Source organism: Topomyia yanbarensis, chromosome 2, assembly GCF_030247195.1.
Source record: "Topomyia yanbarensis strain Yona2022 chromosome 2, ASM3024719v1, whole genome shotgun sequence".
In the NCBI taxonomy this organism is placed as follows: Eukaryota; Metazoa; Arthropoda; class Insecta; order Diptera; family Culicidae; genus Topomyia; species Topomyia yanbarensis.
Genome location: NC_080671.1, coordinates 394,631,792 through 394,656,880, shown reverse-complemented (window position 1 = coordinate 394,656,880; position 25,089 = coordinate 394,631,792). Strand labels below are relative to the sequence as shown.

General features: G+C 41.0%; 1 protein-coding gene across 2 annotated transcripts in view; it reads right to left on the bottom strand.

The window, feature by feature from the left end:
* The window catches only part of LOC131684831 (glycogen synthase kinase-3 beta-like), a 99,272-nt gene that overhangs the window by 38,993 nt on the left and 35,190 nt on the right, over positions 1-25,089 (bottom strand). For both annotated transcript variants that reach the window (XM_058968032.1, XM_058968034.1), the window contains exon 3: positions 6,223-6,413. In XM_058968032.1, the coding sequence (XP_058824015.1) occupies positions 6,223-6,413 (191 nt within the window). The remainder of the gene's footprint in view (positions 1-6,222; positions 6,414-25,089) is intronic.

The window sequence follows — 25,089 nt, the reverse complement described above, 5'->3', positions numbered from 1 at the left end:
TAGTCGATCACTCCCAACTTTTAAAAGTTCGATCGGCGCTCTCGAGTAGCCTTTTGCACGTTATCTAATGTGTCCATCATCCTAAATCTTCATTCTGTGTGTGCCATCTCTACTAGTTTGTCCGTGCAGCAACAACTCAAAGTGCTACCGTCACATGTATGGTCTGTCAACAGATCCCCGTCCCTGTCGTTAACAATGACCGGCACTGCGGTGCTTTCCCTCATGCTGTTGATCGTTTTCTACAACTTTCTTGCGTCGTTCCAGTCAAAGGCTTACTCTCTCTTTTCGTTGTATCCATGTTTCTTACGTCGATGCAGTTTTTCTCAGCTACCTATATTTCCTGATTGTACATCATATTATCATGATTTAATCTGTTCCACAATATTCCGCCACGTCACTCGGTCAGTTGCTGCTTGTCTCCAACCTCTCAGGTGCCCGATACTCGCCAGGTTCTGCTCCACTTGGTCCAGCCACCGGGAAGAAAAATCAACTTGGTGGGGTTGTTGTCCGGCATCCTGAGCCTAGATAGATGAACTCGTCAACCACCTCGAACTCGTCGCCGTCGATCGTAATACTACTGCCCAAGCGTTCCCTATCGCGATCGGTTCCGTCAGCCAGCATGTACTTCGGCTTAGACACATTTATCTTCAGTCCTACTCGTGCTGCTTCGCGCTTCAGTTGGGTATACAGATCTGCTACCGCCTCCTTGTTTCTACCGATTATGTCCACGTCGTCAGCGAAGCACACGAACTGTCCGGACTTCGTGAAAATCGTGCCCCGCATGTTGAATCCCGCTCTTCGCAATACACCGTCCAGCGCTATATTGAACAGCAAGCAGGACAGCCCATCGCCTTGTCTTAGTCCCCTGCGTGTTTCAAATGGACCCGAGAGGCCGCCCGAATTTTTGACACAACACCTTACACCATCCATCGTAGCCTTAATCAGTCTTGTCAGCTTCCCAGGGAATCCGCTCTCGTCCATCATTTTCCATAGCTCCACACGGTCTACCGTGTCATATGCGGCTTTAAAGTCGATGAACAGGTCATGTGTCGGGACCTGGTATTCACGGCATTTTTGGAGAATTTGCCGTAAAGATTTGGTCGTTTGTTGATCTGCCGTTGATGAAACCGGCCTGATAACTCCCGACAAATCCATTCACCAGCGGTGATAGGCGCCGGAACAGAATCAGGGATAGCACTTTGTAAGCGGCATTTGTCACCGTGATCGCTCTATAGTTTTCACAGTCCAATTTGTCGCCTTTATTGTATATCGGGGTGATTACCCCTTCCTTCCACTCCTCCGGTAGCTGTTCCCTGTCTCAGATCCTTCCGATTATTCGGTGTATGCTTTCCGTCAGTTTCTCCGGACCCACCTTGAAGAGTTCCGCTCCTAAACCATCCTTACCAGCTACCTTGTTGTTCTTGAGCTGATGAATAGCCTCGTTAACCTCATTCATAGTGGGCGCCGGTACAGCCCCGTCGGCTGCGACACTGACATAATCGTCCTCCTCGAACGCCCGATTGTCCGCCTGCGCACCATTCAGATGTTCATTGTAGTGCTGCCTCCACCTTTCGACCACCTCACGTTCGTCCGTCAAGAGGCCACCTTCCTTGTCTCTACACATTTCGGCCCGCGGCACAAAAACGTTGCGAGAGTCATTCAGCTTCTTGAAGAACGCCCGCGTTTCCTGAGAGCGATACAGTAGCTCCATCTCCTCTCTCTCTCAGACTCTTCCAGGCGGCGCTTTTTTCCCCTGAAAAAGACGAGTCTGCTGTTTTCGCTTCCGTCGATATGACTCCACGTTCTGACGAGTGGCTTGAAGCAACATCGCTGCACGTGCTGCATTCTTCTCGTCCAATATCTCTTGGCACTCGCCATCGAACCAATCGTTCCGTCGACTCCTCTGTACGTATTCCAGGACGCTCTCCGCAGTGCTGCTTATGGCTGCTTTAGTCCTGGTGCCTCCTTCGGTGGCAGCGCTGCTTTAAGACTGCGCGTACGTTGTCTCGGCTACCTACTACTAAGCACATCCTTATTCTGTCGTGTAGCCGCTGCGACCATTCGGCTTCTGGCCTGCTTTTTTTCGTCCGTCGCTAATTGGCACTCAGCATCAAACCAGTACCCAACACTTCTGTGGCTGTTGTGCTAACCGCCTCATGTACCTGCTGGCACGCGATCTCTTGTTGAGCATTCTGTTATGACAACGCCTTTTGCCGACAGTCGCTGTATGTTCAATCGTGTTCTTATTAAAGTTATTTTAATTCTACATGGCTCAATGCGTTAACATTATTGAACTGTGGGTCTTTTATATATTTGGAGCATGTATGAACGATATAAAAAATATTTTTTTCGATTGTCGTCGCTATTGTTGTTATGGTGCTTATGGTCGGCTGTTTCTGCCTGCTTCTTATTCTTGCGTAGCATGATCGTGTATCCGTTTGTTGCATAAGCTTTTTCGTTAGCTCTTGCTTTTGTGCTACTAGGCACAGTCGTGATCAATGGCTGAATAGGTGTTTGCGATTTAGCAGAACATGTCGATGACTGGACGTTGGTTTTTATTGCAGTTGGTGAGTTTTTCTTGCCAGTTTTAGTATAGTGCTTTCTGCTAGCTTTTTACAGAGCTGGCACATATTTTTCTGACTTGGATAGGTGCACAGCGTTGTCTGATTATAGAGAATGTCATCAAGTTTGACTGTGATGATAACATAGGAACGAATAGGCCTTGCCTGTCTCATTCGCAACACAAATACAATTCGTTGTAAAACCTTGGAAGAAGTGTCTCCAAGTATCATTCGCAACGGATATGATTTATCTGCATTTTGAGATGCTGTATCAAATGATATGTTCGGTGGATACGGTGCAAAGTCGTGCAACCGGACTTCGACTGCATCATCGTCCATATATACGGGGATTTTGATACATACGTTGTCAAGCTTGATAAAATTTTGCATTTTGTTCTGCTTAACTATTATGTGTCCGACAGGTTACTCGTGCACTTTTTCAGATTTCGATCCATGAAATGCAAGTGTTCTTCCCCAAGTAGAAAATTGGTATTTAGTGTCATCTTTGAACATTACCATGCATAGTTTTTAAGGGAATGAAATTGATGATGCGGGAATCGGGGGCCTGAGGAGGAGCTTCTGGATTTTTAAACCCGGCAACAGGCCGACAACAGTACCCGGGTGCCCAAAAAACAGAAATGCTCATAACTATGGCATTTTTAAACCGACTTCTGGGTGTATTTTGGATTCTGAAACTCTCTACTTTTGGACTCAGTAAGAATGAATCAGATGAATTCATCTCGTTTTCAGTAATTCGGATTTCCAGAGGAATGTTCCAGTATTGAGGTACTATTTACGAATTTCAATGTAATACTGGCAATATGGGTATCAAAATTCATGGAATTGCCTCAGAAGAGTGTAATGTCATGGTTTTGGACCATTTGGTGACTGGTGACGGACGTTCCGGAGCAGGTTCCCGTGGGACCGATTGGCCGTTCCGAGGTCAAATTGCCATATGGGTCCGTAACGATAAATAAGAGATTTCTGAGACAATTTCAATAATATTGTTGTTTATACTGCTAGGATTTTATTACAATTTACAAATCATATCCTAGCACAGAAACATCCCTCCGGAAATCCGAATTATCAGGAACAAGATACCTTCATTTTTACAGATTTTAAAAGTGGATGAGATTGTCAAACCAAAATCGGTGTCTAAATCGGTTGATAATACCACAGTTATGAGCCTTTTAATTGGCGGTATCCTTTATTTCGTTTATTTGACACGGCTCATAGCGGTAGCTTAACGGAGCCGTGGATCTTTTAAATGTTCACAATATGACGGCGGGGGAGACCGGTTAAAGGTGTTTTTGTTGGACACACAACGATTAATAAAACATGTATTGCGCACATGGTGGAATTGTATTTGAGAGACTTCCTGTAGTTTAATTGCCAACTGTTCTGTGGTAACTGTTCTACTGCGCGGATTACGCCAGTTTATTTAAAGTCAATCACAATGGTCTTCTTCCACAAGGCTTCTCTGTTCTTTTGTGGTACACTCATTTTCAATGCTTAACGAGGTACGATACTACACCGTTTGTACGGTGACTAAGTAATCGGGTAGCACGTACAAAAGCTAATGTACAATCGCATAGTCCTCTCACACCTGGGACCGGATATGCTGGACAGCATTCCGCGAATCTTACACACCACCAGATAATAACCGGAATCGACGTTCGGTCCGCGGTAGTCTACCCGAGCAGAAGAAAATAACTGCGGAATACTAAAGTTAGGTATCAATACCAACGACTGTTTACCACAATATGGTATTAATGAGCTCTACATAAGAGGTAAAATACCAAATAAAAATAACACAGACATGTTCTACAAATTACTATTTGATAATGAAACGAGTTATTATAATACCTGAATAATAATAAAACATTTTTCAATCTTCCAATAATAAAATTCACTCTATGGAGGTATTCAATAAGGTATTGGTTTGGTATTTGTAAAATTAAGTGGAATACATAAATAATACTAAAATAAAGTATTATACCTCATTGAGGTATTAAGCAGGTATTGAAAAATGTTTCTTCAATACCTGCTTAATACCTCAATGAGGTATAATAATCAATTAATACTAAGTTTTGGTATGAATACCAAAAAATAGTATGCTCGGGTTATTGCCCAGTTATTTTCTCCTGGTCGGGCAGTTCGCCTACAATTTTTGTTGTCAATATTAATGTTTGTGTCTTGTGCAGCGCACAAAATGAAGATTATTCAAATTTGTACGGCAATTAAATTATTCATTTAACCTTCCGGAAGTCGCGCTAGTGCACTAAGTGCACACTGCTCTGAAAATCTAGCGAAATCGTCTTAGAGCAGCTGCGGCTGCTCGTTCAGTGAGCCATTTGCGCGACTTACGGAGGGTTAATGAAGAATTTAATCAACGAACCATCTAGAACCTTGAATAAGGAAGAAACGTGGACAACCGTAGCGTCCGTTTCAATTTGATGGGCATTTAATAAATCGTTGGGAGTGACTTGGCTAAGAGATGTCACTCTTATGGTTCCTGGGATAGAACAGAGGTATTTAGCCCTACCCTGGCTACTGAGCCTAGGTTATAGCGCCTTTACTCGCTTGGCTTTGTATTCGAGCCGCCCTACCCTAGTAACAATTAAAGTTTTATTGTAGTTTTATAGCAACTGATAAAATTTAGATTGAATTTTTAGCGTGCTATAAAACTTCAATTGTTACTTGGGTAATGTTTACAAAACCCATATAAAATTACGGTTTTGAGTGAACCTAGAGCAACTCTTATTCAAAAATCGAAATCAGCATAAGATTTAGTTAATAACCCGAATTCACTACAATGAAACAAAGGACTCCTGTTTGGATCGCCTCTCAACATGTTTACCAACTGAAACTCACTCCGGACCGGGTCTTAATCCGTAATGTACCCAACATGTCGGAGTTCACATTCGGTGCTGAAATCGGCTACTGCATCCGCACCGAAATCCATACAGAATCCAATCAGGATTGAGAATCGATTTCAGAATGGCATTCGTCCAGTATAAAACGACGTCGTCTTCGTCATAGGCGACGGCATCGACATCTATATGTTCAGTTTCCCTAATCTTGCAGTCGGGAACTCAACTATTCCGATCATCTATGCTGCTTGAGCCGAAATCGAGATCTGGAATTCGAATTCCAAAAACTGATTCTAAACTCTTTTCAACGTTTTCATTGATGGAAACCACGATACATGAATGTTGATTTTTGGCTTGAGCGTTATCTAACATCAGGATTCGAACGCTCACTTTTCGCTTGACCACGAATCTAACTCGGAGTCGACGTTTGGTCCGCGGTAGCTCCTAAAACTTTAAATTCTTCGAGGATTTGAGACCTTTCTTCATATAAAACATCTTGCATTCGCGTCGAATTTTTCTAATTTATAATTCGGTTCGTAAGTTTTAAAATTCTCGGGTTTGATTTTACTAAATTATAAAATTTTTGGTTCCGGTTGTCCATTTCAATGTGCTGTGCTCGAGCTCAGAGCAGGCATCAGATGTTCTAAATATAAAATTCTCTGCTCAGGTTTTTTAGTTTTGAAATGTTTGGATTCCATTTGGTATGGGGTTCAACAAAAGTAAAAACACAACCATCTCTAGTGTACATATGCACTCTGATTCCCCAGCCAAAACTCAACTGTACCTACCTTGAATCTCTTGTCCTGTAACACCTTTTTGATTGCAACTAGCTCGCCCGTATCACAGAGCGTCGCCTGGAAGACGACCCCGAAGCTTCCATTGCCGATCACTTTCGTATCCGTGTATGATACCTCCTGTGGTCTGTCTGGTCCTTGGCCGGCTGTCGCCACAACCGTTGTCACTTTTGAACCATCCTTACCTGTGCGCGGGGAGAGAAAAGTAGGAAACAGAATTATTCAATTTGTTCAGGATAACTGCCAATAGTTCGAAGGAAATTGAGATAAAGGAAACACGAGTAAAGATTAACGCAGACGACTGACTCAATTTACTTGGAAGTGTGATCAGAATTGATCAAATCCTGCAACGATTCATGTATCCAAGTTGAACGAAAATATTTTCAGTGTCGTATGTTTCGTTGATTTGATCACGCTTCTGGTTCATTACATTGTTCGCTAATTGAACAAAAAATCTGTGCCACGTACCGGATAACTTTTCCAATAGCAATGATAAGACGATGGGATTAGAACCGATTTGGGTGACATTGTTTCGGTGCTCCATGATAAATAGTGAAAACAGTATTTCTGCAAAGCTTATTAGTATAGGATTAGGGTAGTGTTTTTGTCGTCCTAGTAAATCAGTGGAACCGAGAAGCTACGACGGAACGGGGATTAAATCTACATATGGTGTTTCATTTGTTCTGTTCGAAGTTGTATGGATTCTGCCACATAGTTCTAGAAATTTTGATTAGCTACTAAGTATTTTGTGAAGAAACATTTGTTGAAGCAGATATTTATGGATTAGTTACAAAATGTTGACATTGAAGCTTCATTTTACGTGAAACACTGCGTCTTAAGTTGAAACATGGCTCGATGAATATTTTTATTGTTCTTCCAGCTACACATCTTTCATGAAAGTGGTCATGCCCTCAACTAGAACGTCCTTCGGAAAGTGATGATAATGATAGCATCCGAACTCACTTAAGGTATGCGAGTGAGAAAAAGCAAAAACTAATTATCTCACATTGGTTTGCCACATCGTCTGCTTTACCGCCACGGCCGATGGTTCGCTGGGAAGCGAGGTGGTATGATGGTATTTATATCGCGTCAGATTATTCACGTCGTACTCGTACGTACGTACCTTCGACAGGAGCAGCAAATGTTAAACGGTGATGTAAGTCATGATCAACCCGGAACTGGATGTAGGATAGAGAGTGGTAGTTTATTTGAAACCTTTAGCAAAGCCTGAAGAGACTCATGAGACTTCCAGTTCACGATACGAGTTCATAAATATTCCACTTAGTAATTCGAACATCTCATTGTAATAACCATCGAAACATCTAGTGACTTGTTTTGGGTACAATTAACAAGAGAATTGATATGAGTTTTGCCTTGATGGTATTCCGAGAAAAAATCTCTCACGTGTTACAGTAAATTGTAATCAATTGCTGAAACAATTCTCTTCATCCAATTAGCGATTAGAAAACTAATGATTGTTTGTTTGATGAAGGTGAAAGTTAATTTAAACCTTTTCCTTTTATAAAATACTAGACATTAGTAACCATAATCTACACACCTAGAAAAAATCGTGTAAATTTACGTCTCCTGACCCTGACATATACGAGCATCAAAAATAACTTAGTTTTACGTTTGATTCCAATTTTACATGTCGTTGAATTTCGTAAAGCACGTAATTTTACTTCACATATGGCGTTTGTTCTGAATGGTAGTAAGTGTAATTTTATGTCATTGAGCATGTAAAGTGTCTATTTCATGTAAAATTAAACGGAACACGGTTATTTTTCGTCATTTGGTGAATTACGGCTTGTTAAATTGTGTCATGCTTGCAATTACGTCAACGATAAAATTCAGAATTTTTTGGTGTGTGAAATATCCATTCCACTGTTACACATTCATGAAGCCAGTCACAGCACCTGACGTAATGGGGAATTTGGCTACAAAATCGATACCCACAACGTCGTTTGGAGGCTGAAACGACCTTGACGTGAATAATAAATAGACAGCACAGTTCGGCGCAAGTCTTCTAGCTGCGTTAATATGTAACTCCGTAAAGCGTTTCAAATTTTACAAAAAAAATATCAGGAAGCACAACATAGCGGATGCAACGCGATCGGGACCTTGTGTCGTTTGGTTGCCTCAAAAGCAGAACAACTTAATTTAAAAAAACTGTGCTGTCAGCCAATGAGGCGTGACACGGTGACGAAAGAATTCCATCAAAACGGACCGGTAAACGCAGCAGGACAGCTTCTACGACTACCTGTCACCGACCACGAAGCGTTGTTAGACTGCATTGTTTTGCCGTCGCATCCTACCAGACTACCCCTGCAACAACGGCGACAGCACAACACTTCCTGCTTCTGCCAAATACAGAGCAGGATGCAAAAACAACAACTCACTTGCACCGGTTCCAGAACTGCCACTTGCTGTTACCACTCCAATATCCACCAAGAGGCTTACCTTGTAGAGCGAAAAAAAACACAATAAATGAAATTAGCAATGAACCAATTTGTTTTCTCATTCATTGGGTGTGTGTGTGGTGACAGCTCGCTAGACACACCCCGACCCGAAGCAGCAGCTTTCCGCGCAGTCGATCCGGATGAAGGCGGAATTTTGCGTTGTGTGGTTAATTGATTCGATAAATTACAGCAGCAGGCGTAAGACGATCGGGGTTGGTGGGTTTGTTCGAAGGAACCAACCTTACATAGATACATCCAATGCGTGAGTGCCGGAGAGGCTAATTTTCATTAGCTAGCTAACAAGGCGTCCCGCTCCCTACACAATTCCGGAATTGAGCTGTCGGAAACCTAGCAACGCCGGGTGAAGTGCGAATGTTAAAAGCCAATCAATTTCACTGAACGAATTAAATGTATTATGTTTATATTTCATTTTCGCGCATTTGTCCACCACGTTTTAACCCTTTGAAGTCCAAGAGGTGTTTAAAAAAAAATTGTCTACGAATTGGAAGCGCTTTTTAGGAAGATACTAGAAGCATATAAAAATAAAGAGAAATAACACCTGTTCGGAATGTTTTAGATTAAATTCAGGCGTTTTTTCTACTGCAAAACAAGCACCAAAAATGTCTACCAATGAACTTGTTGCAATTACCTCCTACTACACTGTTAACCTTAAACGGGATTTATGTGAATCGATCGCCAACTTGTTCGGATGAATCAGTTCAAAAGAAATTATTCAAGAGTTGTAAGAGAAGTGCGTGCAACTATTTCCAATGTTTTGAAGGATTGTAGCGAAGAAAATAAAGGCCGGAAATAAAAACAAGTGTGGTCGTCCTCCAAAATAAAATGTCCCTGGCCCTTGTATTTTGAATATAAGCAGCGTAGTTTATCATAGACGTAAGCGAGCACCATAATATACAGTGAAACGACTCGGAAATATACCAATTTGCTGCCGTACACTTCACCGTAAACACTTTTCCAATGGTAAATTTATTTTGCACATATTCCTTGTTTCCGACATGAGTCATGTTTTTCCCTTGTTCACGGTTTTCAGGAACATGTCCAATGGAAAATACAGAGATAAAATGACCGGAACGGTGATAATTCACCTTTTATTAGACACTTTGAGAAAAGATAGGTCCTCCAGAAGTAATCGAACCTGCGATCTCCCAGTCTCTAGCTGGGTGCGTTAACCATTCCGCCATCGAGGAACTGCGATGATGTCATCACATGGGCATCTGTGATGACATTATCACAGTTCCTACCAATGGACCCATCTACCCCCAATGCCATTTATGAGCGAATCGTCACCGTGGATCGCGTTCAGGCTTGAGATAATATTATCGCTGTTTGCTTCCCATTAGCTAGCTCAGACACCGCCAGACTTCGGTGGTGAATAGAGCTTGGAGAAGCATATTGAAGTCTGCCCTATTTTGGCACCATAAAATAAATGGAAACGATGGCTATTACACTGGTAACAATTGATCAACATCAGACGATGTTATGTCCGTCGGAAAAAATAAACTCGAGCCGAAGGTTTTGGCATGGCCAACCATTGCTGAGAAAGGCGTTCCAGTGCTTCTGATCGGTGCAGACATAGCTAAATCCGTCGATTCCGATATACATATTAGTAAATGCTTGTTGAAATTGAAGCACTTCATCTAAAAATATCACGCTCATAATTCATATTTTGGCCGGGTCTTCCAACTGAGTAGCCACTGATTGCTCGAATCAAACTAAGAAATCGACATCGTTATCGTCCGAAACCGAGTTCAAGTTGTTCTAAAATCGAAGAAAATGGTCCATTATAGTCTTCTGACCTCGCACAAAGCTTCTGACCTCGCACAAAGCGGAAGCAAAAAATCGCTGCATTGTGGACAACACTGGCAATATTTCGCCCCCTAGAAAAAGGATCTCAACACGCAGCAGCAAGCTGCGCCTGAACGAGACCAAAAATTTTACATAGCTGTTTTTTTTTATTTATTGCAAAAAAACAAACAATCGGCCTCGTCGAGCTACCGCATTTGGGCCTAAATAAAATTATTAATTATAAAAAAAATCGCTGCATTATAGGTACAAGTGAAGGAAGTCAGCGCTTTGTTCTATATCCAGTGCACAAACAATATTGTATCGTTACCCCCGGCAACGACTCTGCCAAAGGACACGAAAGTGCTCGTGCTACAGGATAACATAACTTCGGCCGACTTTAAGAAATCTCGTGTTAGAATCACAGTTCAGGAGGTGGAACAACTAGTTAAAGTTAAAACGGAGCTCAAACTCGAGGATGTTACGTACATTCAGCTACACCACGTCAAAAATTGTGTGTTTGATTACGTTTAGAAGTTTAGTACAGTCAGAAAACTTTATTGCAACAACTAGGTCGAATTTAATAACACCAAAATAGAATCAAGATCCCCGTGTATATGAAAAACGACATTGTGAACGTTTGTATCCATAATTTGACAACGCGCACTAAGAAAGATTACATCAAATGAATTATATCGCAATACGGAGAAGTAGAATCTATTACAAATGACACTTGGAGAAATTTTTTCATCGGTATTTGTGAGGATGCGAGTGACTAAACCAATACCTTCTTACATGACTATCGAATGCAAATCACCGAAGGATGGCGTAATCTATAAGCAAACAACACTGATCACATATTCTGGGCAGACTCCAACATGCCAATGCTACAACCAGACAGTCCGCTACGGAAAAACATATGCCGAAGCGACTAGTCAAAACTCTTCTACTACAGCCAATTCTAACAAGCAGCCACCGATAATTACAGATAAACCAAAAACAACGAACCCAACAAACCAATAATGAAGGGACAACGACTACGACACCAAGAAAGAAGCAAATACTGATGAAGACGGATTTACAAGAGCGACTCGCAAGAACAAGATACAACCAAGAACCTCTGACCGTGACAAGCCAGAAAGCAGCACCGATGATGACATGGACGTGAACGATTACGCGAGAGAAGGCAAACTAAATGATCCACAAGCTGCGACGGATAGGGCAACTAATGGTTCACCGCCAAGGAAAAGAATCTCAACACGCAGCAGCAAACTGCGTCAACAAGATCTGGCAGACAGACTTTCTTAGTATTTTTTATTTTTACTTATTGTAAAAACTTAGAAGAACCACGGCTCAGTGTGCTAACGCATCGAGCCGTGTCAAATAAACCTTTGGAAAAAAAACGGTCCATTAAGTGCACTGTAAAAGTATTTTTGGACAGTTTTTACATAAAATGGACAGTTTATGCATAAACCATCGAAATTAATTTTAAATTCGATGTGTTGTTTTCAAATGGAGTACACTGGAGAGTTGTCCTACTGGAGCTGCAGAGCTAGGTTCTGGGATGGGCTCCCTGTCAAAATCACTCACTACAATTGCAAACGTGGCGGGAAATATTACCCATTAAAACCCTGCTTAAGGTTAATTGCAGCGGATCGTGAATCTGATTGCGATATTTCAGATTTGCAGTTTCAGTTCAGATGTGTGGGCGTAGGGACTTCATAATCGTGCGCTTATTTGTTCGTGTTTAAGACCGCGTTAATCAGATTATAAGTTCTATAGCGCCCACTAAATCATCGGTGCGTTTTTATGTTTATGAAAACTTGGGCGTAGTTGTGCGTGAATGATTGCAATTTGCATGATCGTCTTTGTGTATCATCGCGAAAGACTCTAGCATTTGTATGTTAACGTGTTCGATCGTGTGGCCATTTGTATGTTGCATGTAATAATTCGATTTTATAACCGTGTGACCAATCGCGCATTCACGTGTGCTCTTGAATGATTGCGCGGACCTTGAAACTGATACTTAATTTTTAGTGTAAGGTGTAGATGCTACATGAGAGCGAGTCTCCTATATCACTAGAGTTTCCGGTCATGATGCCATGTAACGTATTGCCTAGTGGATATGCACGTAATTTTGTTTATGATTGGTCCAACTGAAGGCATGAACCTAGGCTGCTAGGACCGAGGGTAGGGACTTCTGGATGTGATCTATTCATGATCGCGCGAACGCGGTTTGTAAAATATTCACTTAATCACAAGGGTGTTTTGGACGTAGGTGTGCGTGGATAATCGCGAAGAGTTTAACCATTTGTATGTTATATTTGTCCCGTATATTAGCGTGTATGTAACTTCGCGTGTATAAATTCGATTGTATAACCATGTGACCATTCGCATATTCGCGTGAGTTCTTGAATAATCGCGCGTACTGTGAATCTGACAGGGTAAAGTGCCTATTTTCACCATATTGAAGAGGGTGCTTCACGAATTCATTAATTTCTCAACCTGCAACCGATGGAATGCGTACAAATTGGCATCACCAGCTTTGCTTTGTTGTTAAACATTATGATAATAAGACAAATGTCCTGAAAACGCTGAAATGCTCGTTTTTAACTGCAACGAAAACTCGAATCGAGCGCCCCTATTGTCGCGCTACCATTTGACTCAATGAGTTGAACAAAGATGGAAGACGCCGCTCTAACCAACGGCTTCAAATGGGTAGGGTGATAAGAGAAATATGGCGAAAATAGGCTCCACCCTACTTAATGTTTAGTGTGCGGCTTAGAGACTAGAATAGAGTGAGTTTCCCCATACCCCTAGAGTTATCAGTCATGTTGCCATGAAACGTGTTTTCTACTGGATATAAGCGTCATTTTTTTTATAATTCATGATCGCGCGAGCATGTGCGTTTGTAGGTCTCCACTTGACATCGCGTTTATAAATGCTAAAAAGTTTATTTAATCACCGGGATGTTTGCACGTTTACGAGTTTGCGGGCATGGGCGAGCGAGGAAGATCACAATTGTATGTTAGCGTTTGAGACCAATATTGTATTATCGCACAGAGAACGAGCGTTGAAAAGTTTGATCGCGTGGGCGTGTGTGTAGCGCGAATATAACGTAGCGTGTATATATTCGTTTGTATAAGCGTGTGTATTCCTGTACGCGTGGTCTTTTGAATGTCCATTCGGTACGTATACGATTTTGAGTGTATGGTTCAGACCTAGAAGGGAGTTAGTTTCCCCATATCACTAGAGTATCCGGTCATGGTACCCTGAGACTTCTAGCGCAGCGGTTCTTAACATTCGTCGTATCACGAACCTCTTCGAAATCACTCGAGGTTGTTACAGCTTGTTACTTCATGTAGAGAACCTTTTTCTTGGCGCTAATGCGTTAGCTGTGCTGTTCACCAGACCTTGGGAGTCAACCCTAGAGTGACAGGAAAAAATGACCCCTATCGGCCCACCCCTGAGTCGATTCCCAGTCCCACCAGGAGTACTTGCACCAAATTTGAAGCTAATCGGACAAGTCAAACTACCGGACCAACGTGCCTGAAGTTTGTATGGGAATTTTCAACAATTTACATGGAGAAAACCCGCCAGCTCGCATTTTCGCCGCTAGGTGGCACTGTATGCATCGTATTATCACTGTACGTGAAAATAAGAAAGATAATTTAATTGTCTACAACCTTGCCGAAGACTGCTAGTCAATCTGGCTTTGATAAAAGAAGTTATTAAACTTTTAACGAAGTGATGTCTGAGTCAGTTTTGCATGGGGCCTAACAGTGCATGGTTGTGTATCAGTACTCGATTCACACGAACCAAACATTTTTGCGAAATAATCGTTAGGTTTAGCTCAATGGTATGTTTACAAGAATTATAGTAAATAATACGAGTCATGCTTTGTTTAGAACATTTTAGTTCCTCCTGTTACCGCATAGAGGGCGCCAAAACTAACTTTTCAACGGAGAGAGATAGAAATTTGGTGTCTTCTACAAAGTTACAGAGCAGGCATTTTTCAGTATTTCATCCGAACATCTTGATACTCTATCTTTCTTCTATGAAAAGTTAGTGGTGGCGCCCTCTATTCGGTCACAGGTGAAACTAAATTTTTTTACCAAAACATAGCTCGAATTATTTACTACAATCCTTGTAAACATACTATTCAGCTAAATCTAACCATTATTTCACAAAAAATTATAGTTCACGGGACTCGAGTACTGATACACAACCATGCACTGCTAGGCCCCATGCGAAACTGACTCAGACATTACTTCGTTAAAAGTTTAATAACTTCTTTTAACAAAGCCGAATTTACTAGCAGTCTTCGACAAAGTTGTGGACAATTAAATTATCTTTCTTTTTTTCACTTACAGTGATAATACGATACATACAGTGCCACCAAGTGGCGAAAATACGAACTAGTGAGTTTTCTCCATGTAAATTGTTGAAAAATCCCATACAAACTTCAGGCACGTTGGTCCGGTAGTAAGACTAATCCGATTTGCTTCAAATTTGGTGCAAGTACTCCTGGTGGGACTAGGAATCGACTCAGGGGTGGGCCAATTGAGTTTTCAAAAATTCATCATTTTTCTGGGCAGTCTAGTCAACCTATTTGCCTTCTCTTGCGTTATTGTTCACGTTCATGTCTTGATCGGTACAGCTTTCATGAAGTTCAAAGTTCTTTTTTGCTTCTGGCGGGTCGCAGTCGTAAATCCGTGTTTCTTGCCATTTATTGGGCTGGTTGTTGGTTTGGAGAAACTAGACCAATCGTCATTATTTCGCTGTCGATACAGGAATTTGGCTTCGATATATAAATAGCATCAGTTATTGATTGGCCAATTTATTGTGTTTTTATCAGCATCTGTTGAAAACTGCTTTTTGGTGGTATTACTTGTAGTAGCTTGATTTTTCTCGGTGACTTCGGAGTATTGTTTTCCGTAATGTGCCGTTTTGTTACAAAACTGGCACGTAGGAATCTGACCAGTGTAGGTGCGCAGCGTTATTTGACAACTGTATTTTAACAACACGAACGCCGTTGGGAATGACGCTGAAATTTTTTCCTCACGTATCGTTTGTAATGGATTCCACTTCTCCGGACATTGATATAAATCTTTTAACGTGTTCTGGTCTAATGCACGGCGCTAAATTGTTTAGGTGCACCTCAATTTTATCGTCATCCATATATTCAGAATCTTGGTTTCAACGTTGTCATATTCGATGCAGTGTTGCATATTGTTCTTCGCAATGAAGTTTTTTGCCTTGGATAAACTTTTAAACGTTATCTATACACAGTTTCTCACGTGGTGTAACTGTATGTATATGACATCCTTGAGATTAACATTCGTTTTCACTTCGGCTCAACAGTGCATGAATGTAGGTCAAAGAGATTTTTTTAGTCTATCGAAATTATATTTTTACGCTTTACAGGCCCTTTAATTTTTTGTGGCTGATTCATTTCACTGCGCAGCCGGAGGCAACGACATAATACTGTTTGTGAAGATCGATTTTTATATCAATATAATAATTTCTGTTTGTTGCCAAACAGCTTTAAATTGCAATATCCAACCGGAAAGGTATCCATCTTTGCGGACCCCCATAAACCTTTTCGCGGCCCCCTAGGGGACCGCGGATCCCAGGTTGAGAATCACTGTTCTAGCGTATGAGTTTGTTTTTTTTTAGATGAGTCTGAAGGCTTCCGGACGTGAACGATTCATTATCTCGTGGAAACGTGCGTTGACATAATCGCACTTGAGACCGCGTTGATGAATTTGTAAGTACTAACATATTAACTTGATCACCACAGCGTTTTATGTATGCGAGATCACAGAAGTAGGTGTGTGGGTGGCCGTTGTTTTGAAAAAGTGAGCTGTCCGTTCTCATTGGAGTCTCCAGTTATGGCGCTCTAAAACTTGTTATCTAGTGTATATAATAGACTGGTTCAATTTTTGCCTTTTAGCTCCACCAGGCTCTATTAATTCCTTTTATGGCCCTTAGTAATTGTGCAAATTTTGGTACTGATCGGTTGTGTCTACGGACCCTCCAAAAATTTCAAAGTTTATATGGAAATTAGTATGAAAAATCGGTTAAAATTGAAAATAAATTCTTAAAAAATCACCTCATCAACCAATTCATGAGAATACTATATATTTCTAAAGGTATTCTTCTGCTGAAAACATTCGTGGAACATTAAAAGTTTGTGAAAATTTGCTGAGAAAAGTTATTAACAAAAAAGCAGCATGACTTCAAAACAAGTGGATTTTATTATTAATCATAGCAACCCTGTTTGAATAGCTCCATCGTTATACAAATGTAAACTAGGTTACTCAAACAGGGTTGCTAAGATTAATAATAAAATCCACTTGTTTTGAAGTCATGCTGCTTTTTTTGTTAATAACTTTTCTCAGCAAATTTTCACAAACTTGCAATGTTCCACAAATGTTTTCAGCAGAATAATACCTTTAGAAACATATAGTGTTCTCATTGATTGATGAGGTGATTTTTTAAGAATTTATTTTCAAATTTAACCGATTTTCCATACTAATTTCCATATAAACTTTGAAATTTTTGGAGGGTCCGTAGACGCAACCGATTGGTACCAAAATTTGCACAATTACCAAGGGCCATAAAAGGAATCAGTAGAGCTTGGTGGAGCTAAAAGTCAAAAATTGAACCAGTTTAGTATATAAGTTACGTATTTTTGAGTGAGAGCTCCCGGGTGAGTACGATTCATGATTTCGTGGGAGCGGGGCTTGAAACTGCGTGCATTAAGCGTTGGGCGTAGGTATGCGTGATTGATCGCGTTTGCGATCGGATTTGTACTATCGCGAAAAGCTCGAGCGTTTATATGTCATTGTGCGCGCTATTTTTATCGCGTGGGCGTTTGTATGTCGCGTATGCCAGCGCGTTTGTAATTTCGCGTGTACTAATGCGTTTCTATAGCCGTGTGGTCGTTTGCATATTCCCGTATTTTGAGTGTCACTGAGAGAGAAACAGTAAAGGGAGAAACAGCACAATAATTAGATATACATTCAGTGAAGGTAATACTGAGTTGGTGAGAGTAGGAAAATTGCATGGTGCATGGTCCAATCAGCCAACATCTTAAATCAACTTTCTGTTAGAGGTCAATATGAAAATCTACAATTATGTGCAATAGAATATGAATGGCTATTTTCCTAGTCGACACGTTAAATGGAGATTTACGAATAAACTAGTAGAAATTATTGATATTTGATGCACTAAGTTTATTTTTACTGATACATGTAATATTGCTTGAAGATATTTGTAATATCGTCAATTCAATCAGCATAGGGTATTAAATACATGAATAAATTATAAAAAATATCTCAATTCCTTAACCTTAACCATTTTGCAGACTTTTTATGTAATATTTTATGTAAATTAGCCTTCGCAAGTCATCTCCTGACTATCCGACCGAGAATGACTTCATTTAGAAAATATGAGAGGTCATTGTATGACGAAACGGTTCATCGTCACGTTCCACTCGACGGCAGCGGTATGAATATGTAGCACATGCACTGTATCCTAGATGGTACATTAATGTTCCATATGTGTGCATTGCTGGTCCTTGGAGGTTTCTGAAATAGCAGCAGTAGCAAAATTCTAAATTATTCAAACCCTGACGCCGCCTTCTTTACTTCGCGACCTTTTTAAGGTTGTCGTCACAGAGTTAACTTCACTCTGCTCCTAAAGGATGTGCCCGTCTTGAAGCGTACATACCAATACCGGCGTGGGCCAAGTGATTAATTCATTATTGATAATGCTAAAAGCGAGGTGGTAGTTGATAGCTGGAAACCAACGGAAAGTGAACCGAATGGTGACAGCATTTTCTTCGACGAGTAGATATTTGCAGGTATGTAGTATACTCTAAACTAATCAAATCAATATGGGTCATGAAACGATGTTCGATGGTATGCTAAGGAATATTTTGAACGCAATTTAGTCACATAGTCCGTCTGATCCATTGTGATTGAATGAGTGCCGGTAGAAAAAGGAAGTTCCGGAAGTCGTTGGGATAATGGACACAATCTTACAACCGTATCAATGTGGATCTCGAAGCTCTTGGTATTATCTATCTAGATGGGTATGAAATGTACTTCTTGTGGGACATCACGCTTGACTAGGTATTTGCTCGGCAACACAAATCGTTTTTCCGTCTTTGGAGCTAGCGTCAATCCAGCACTAGCTTACTTTTGTCACTAAGCTAGTGTCGGATTCTGATGAGACGATGTCCATAATTTTTTTTGAAAAGTGCCACGCTCGAAAGTTTCGGAAGTCACACCGGATTTTTTGTATGAATGGATGTGCCAAATATTCATATTAAAGATGATCAAATGATTTTCATATTCAAGGTGATCAGTTGTCATATGGCACAAGGATGCACAACTAGTTGAATTAAGCAGGATTTTTACACTGTGAATTCGAAAGAATAATTATCGAGGAAGATTTTTTTGGCGACGTGAAGCATTTTTTCGCAATTTTAAATTTTAGTAAGTTCAAAAATACCATTTTTCCGACCTACTATCACTCGCCTATCATATTACTCTAGACGGGGAATTGCATGATGTTCTCCACCGAAAGCTTTCAGTACATCCCCTGAGCCGATTGTAAACACAGATAAGCCAGTCAACTTACCAATAAATTACGCTCAAAACAGTTCGTTCTCTTACGCGTTCGAATATGCAAATATTGGGGAGACAATGACGTGCGCAATACACAGCTTCATACGTCAAACAGTGTCGATTTAGTGGCGACTAATTCGACTCCCGAAGGGACGTAGAAATGTCGTCAAAGACGACGTCAATGTATTTGTCAGGCAGCACAACGACAAACGGTCGAATATTATTATCAGTAACAGGCACTAGGTGACCCTTTCGCAGTTCCATCCATCATCGGTGAAGCGATCAGCAATCGGGTGTCCCGAGATAGGCGCAACCGTTTCATATGATGATGGGTCAGTCGAGTCGGGCTATAGGGCACTAGACTAGGACACATTTCATTGTTATTGTATCTGTGGGGCTGTTTACTGTATGATGTATCACCGCCAACGCTGTGTAAATAAGCACGTTGTCTCGAAGAGTTCTGTTTGTTTACGTTGGCTTTGATGGACATTTCAGTATTTACAAATTAAATGATCGCTATTATCTCAGCTAATGTAGGATTCAGGTATGTCCTACTGTTTGTTCGTTTGATTGATTGTAGTAATTGTTGCGATTTAAAAGCAATTGGCGCTGCTTTTTCGACTTTGGATACAGGGCATAGAGGCTATTGTTCCATTTATGACTATTAATGATGGGTGATGTTTCTAGATTACATTACAATCAAGCTTTTTTATGCTGCACACAACTAATAAGAAGAATACTAGAAAACGTAGTGTTGCAGTATAGGGTTACTAACCATTCATATTGCCCTTAATTCGACGATTTTGTAAAGCGTCCATTATTTTGATCAAATATTCTTCACTTTAGTATTAAGCTTTGGAATATTTGGAATCTTTTAGATCAAGATTATTACGAGAGAAAGCAATTTTTCAATCATAGTTTCAATTGGTCACTTTTTAGCCGCATTTTTTGTACCTCTTTTTCCGGGTTGGAAAATTGTTTTTTTTTTGGAAAGGCTCTACCCTATGTGCAGGGTTGGGAATCGAGCCCTGGTGAGCTGCGTACAAGCCAATCGATTGACCAACTACGCTATGCCTGCCCCCAAAAGTTATTATATTTGCAATTCATATTTTCGTTCGTTCACCCCATAGAAACACAAACATTTGTGTGAAGGTCACAGAACGGCGTCTTTTACCGCTAATTCCATCGGAAAAGTTCATCAACATTGGAATCGATCCATTCCGGATTCCAACCAGAGTGGGTGCTGTTGATTGGGTCAACTGTAGGTTTTAACAGGCACCGGTGTGGAATGGTGGAAAACCGATTACAATAACACAAAAAGCCGTTCCACCCACCCCAGCTTGTTTCGCATCCTATCGAATTGGATTCCAACTTTAGGGGCCGTGCAGTGATGGGATTGGTAATGTGGAAGGCTAGCGATTACCCACCCCCGATAGAGCGGTGTATAAAGTAGCCCCATCAGTTTGGCTAATTGGTAATTTGACCGAGAGCGGAGCGTTCCGCCACATGGGATAGGCTATGGGAAGTGCTATCGTACTGGATCAAAATTTCGTTTTATTCAGATTTATTTGTTATAGCGTGTGAATATTGTTTGATCAACTAAATGCAAATTTTGGCAATATACTCTTACATTTCAGCACCACCAATTCTATCGGCACGCTTGCAAATGATGATATGTAGCAGTAACGTAAATTTGATCATCAGAAAATATTCAACCAACCAGGCTGGATATTGTTCTCAAATTAAGCCAAATTCACGGGTTCTGATAGAGCGAAACTGACCAATTCTGACGACATTTTCCGAAAAACCGAAGGCAAACATCTTTAATTTGGAATAAACCTCATTTTCCACAATGCTATATTTCTCCCGAAAGAGGAAAATTGAGGTGAAAATCAATTTTTCTCCACTAAAAAGAAAATTGAGTGAAATCGCGGTTATGAAGGGCACAAAATCCATAACTAGATTAGTTATGGAATTTTTGTTTCGATTTCATTTCATTAGAATCAAACACAAACTTAGTACCAGGACTACGCTAGCACCGGATTGACGATAGCTTCAAAAAAGGAGATCCAATTTTTGTTTCTGAGCAACTCATTCCAGTTGGCCTGGGTTCAATTCCAGCCGAGGTCGTTGAGATTTTTCTGAGGTGAAAAAATATGTGGTCACGCCTTCCTTCGGAAGGAAAGTAACGCCGTTGGTCCCCGGTCCATGAAATTGGTGGATCGATATCTAGTCCAGGTAGTGGAATCACCTCTCTGGCGTCGGTAAAGAAGAAGTATATCCAACTTCTATACTCTTACTAACAAAAATATCCTCCTCTCGTGATACTTGTTGAGTGCGCAGTAGTATATACGGCCTCTAGCAAAAGCAAGTGTCGGACTAACCATTCAGACGGCGCCGGTAGTTGAGTGTTAAGCGTGACCACCACTCATTCCAGTTGGCCTGGGTTCAATTCCAGCCGAGGTCGTTGAGATTTTTCTGAGGTGAAAGAATCTGTGGTCACATCTTCCTTCGGAAGGGAAGTAAAGCCGTTGGTCCCCGGTCCATGAGCTGATGGATCGGTATCTAGTCCAGATAGTGGAGTCCACCTCTCTGACGTCGGTAAAGAAGTAGAATCCAACTTCTATACTTACTAACAAATATCCTCCTCCCGTGATACTTGTGGAGTGCGCAGTAGTATATACGGCCTCTAGCAAAAGCGGGTATTGGACTAACAATTTGTTCCCTTTCCTTCCGCGATCTACGTTCGGGCCTGCCCTGCGCCGGTATTGATCAATAAACACTTTAGGATTACCAGCAGTTGCACATTGAAAGATGTTTCGCTACTCCCAAGCATAATTATCTACTGATTCCCTGTGCAACTTCAGCTAGTTCAGATCGATAACGGAGTAGCAGCCAAGGTTGGTCGCACAAGCTCAAGCTCAAGCTGAGCAAACACCTAGTCAAGTGTAATATTCCGGAAGAAATGGAGTACTCCTTTTCTTGACTATAGGTTTGCTCACGAATACAAATTATAATAATTTTAAATTTTAAGCATACGTTGTACATTTTTTTCGTTGACAGATCTAGAATGAGTAACTATAATTAGGTGTCCGGTCATTTCCCAGTATGCTATTTGATAATGATGTGCTGTATTGATCTACGACTAGTAACTAATGAGTTTGGTGAACAATTCTGTTCGTTGTCAGTGGGTTTAAATAGGATAATGTATAGAATTAAGAACGACCGTTATAAAGATATCATGTTATAAAGAAGGAAAGATATCTGAGGCTAAGTCTGTGTCAGACACTGATGAGACGAAATCGAAACGCAACGTACTCAAGCTATAGATATTGCACCGCTCACGCGAAAAAGTGGGTTTTACCCAATTTTTTCCTTAAAGAGAAATACAAAAAAAAAATATTTTTTTCGGGAGTTGTCCTACTGGAGCTGTAGAGCTAGGTTCTCGGAAGGGCTCCCCGTCAGAATCACATACTACAATTTGCAGACGAGACAGCCAATGGCGCCCAATAAAACACTCCTTTAGGCCAACTGTAGCGGGCCGTCATTCTAAATGTGATATTCATTGTACGGTTCAGGTATGTGCGGCCGTAGAGACTTCGCAATCGCGTGTATCATCGCGAAGGGCTCGAGCATTTGTACGTTACCGTGTTCGATCGCGTGTGCGTTTGTATATCGCGTGTGCTAACGTGTATGTAACTTCGCGGGTATAAATTCTATTTTATAACCCATGTGCCTTTCGCATATTCGCGTGTGTTCTAGAATGATCGCGCACGGACCGTGAATCTAATACTATATTTTGGTGTACAGCTCAGATGTTAGAAGAAAGTGGGTTCTTCCATATCACTACAGTTCTCAGTCATGTCGCCATGGAACGTGTTGTCTAGTGGATATGAGCTTTATTCTTTGATTGGTATGACTGAATGTATGAACCTATGTTGCTAGAATGGAGCTTAAAGATTTACGGATTTCAAATTATTACCGGAGTGTTATAAAGTTTGCGTCATCACGGGCATAGGTGTGTGTAGATCGCGAAGGGTTTCGCCTTCGTATGTTGACGTGTTTGTCAGGTGTATGTTACTTTGCATGAATAAATTCGATTTTGTAACCTTGTGGCCAACATATTCGCGTGTGTTCTTGGATGGCCACGCGGATCTTCGTTCTGATATTTGGTTTTTCGGTGTACGCCATAACGTGTTGTCCAGTGGATATGAGAGCTTTCTTTTTTATATTGGTCCAATTGAAGGCATGGACCTAGACTGTTGGTACCGAAAATAGAGACTTCCGGAAGTGACCGATTCATGATCACGTCGCGCGAGCGCAGGACACCACGTTTGAAAATTTATAAGTGCTGAGACGTTCACCTTATTACCGGTATGTTATCATGTTTGCGAGATCCCGAGTGTAGGTTGCGTGGATGATCGCGAAGGGCTGAAGGGTTTGTATGTTAACGTGTTTTTCGCGTGTATGTGACTTCCTGTGTACAAATTCGATTCCGATAACCGTATGCCCATTCGAATAGTCGTGCGCTCTTAGGTGATTGCGCGGACCGTGAATCTGATACTCGACTTTCAGTGTACGGGTTCAGATGCTAGAAGAGAGTGAGTGCTCCCATTTAATTAGAGTTTCCGGTCATGACGCCATGGAATGTGTTGTCTAGTGGATATGAGCGACATTTTTGATTGGTCTAACTGAGCGCATGAGGTTAAATTTATAAGTGCTAAAACATATTACTAGAGTAAATCTAAAAAGTTGAAAAATATAGATCTTCTACACTACTGAGTAAATGAAAATATATTAGCTACAGAAAGAAATAGATATTACATGCATCTAAACTTTTTTTAGGTGTTTGATGATGTGGAGATTGTCGTCCCTGTTTCTGAAAACATCGAATCCGATTCGTTATAGACGAGTGTTACTTACCATCTTCACCAGCCAGAGCGACAGTTCGAGCGAGTTGAGAGATAAAAACACCCACCTTCAGTCTGATCATCTCTCATAGATGACAGTCCATTGATCCCAATCGAATGAATCAATCACTATGTCCAAGATCAAATGAGTCTTCGACCAGCTGATCCAATATGTCTCCCCATTGAAGGTAGAAACACCCATACCAGATGTCCGCCAAAACACTCGATCTAATGATTATGAGTCTTAAGATTCAGAAATCAAAGAACCATCACTCGCTCGGATCTCCCACTCTTATCCACCACCCCGGAGTACGTGCTCTTAGGCTCATCACCGAAGCCCAGGGGTTCTACCCGTTAGTTAAAGTTGAACCTAAAGTTGAGGTGGATCACGTTTCCTAGAAAAAATAACAGTTTTCTCTGTGGAGAACTCGATACTCAGTTTTACAGCCCAAATGGACAATATCATGCTCGTAGATATTGTACAGAACAGTAATTAACAAGAGCCTTCTGAAAGACCTATATAGCTTCTTTGAGAAGTCGCCAAATCGCCGTAAGAAAAATTCACGTGTTTTTTTCTAGCAGTAAACTATATGAAGGATACAGGATATATGAGAGCATTTCAATCGGCCAATACGAATTGTGGTAGGAGATTGTTTTTTTCGGTTAGTAGAAGGCAACTACTCCAGCTTATCTCCATTCACGTAAAACAAGGCTTTACACAAGAAATTTCTTCAGCGAATTAAATAAGTATCTTTGAACAATCCAAGGGGTTCTTCAATAAGTTGGGTTTTATTGTCTGGCCCAGGAGCATTATTTTTGCGTGACGGGAGTATGAGTGAGTATTCCATCATTGAAGAAGTGTTTCCGCATAGGAATAAGGGCATAACTAACAAAATTAAAAATGCATCCCATCGAATATACCTGGCTTTCGTTCGATACTTTTATACTACGCATTTTCTTAGTGGTGTTCTATAGTGTTCATTGACGTCTAGCTCGATAAACTACCATTACATGTTCAAAGGGTTGCTCTGCAAAACACCACATAGAAAT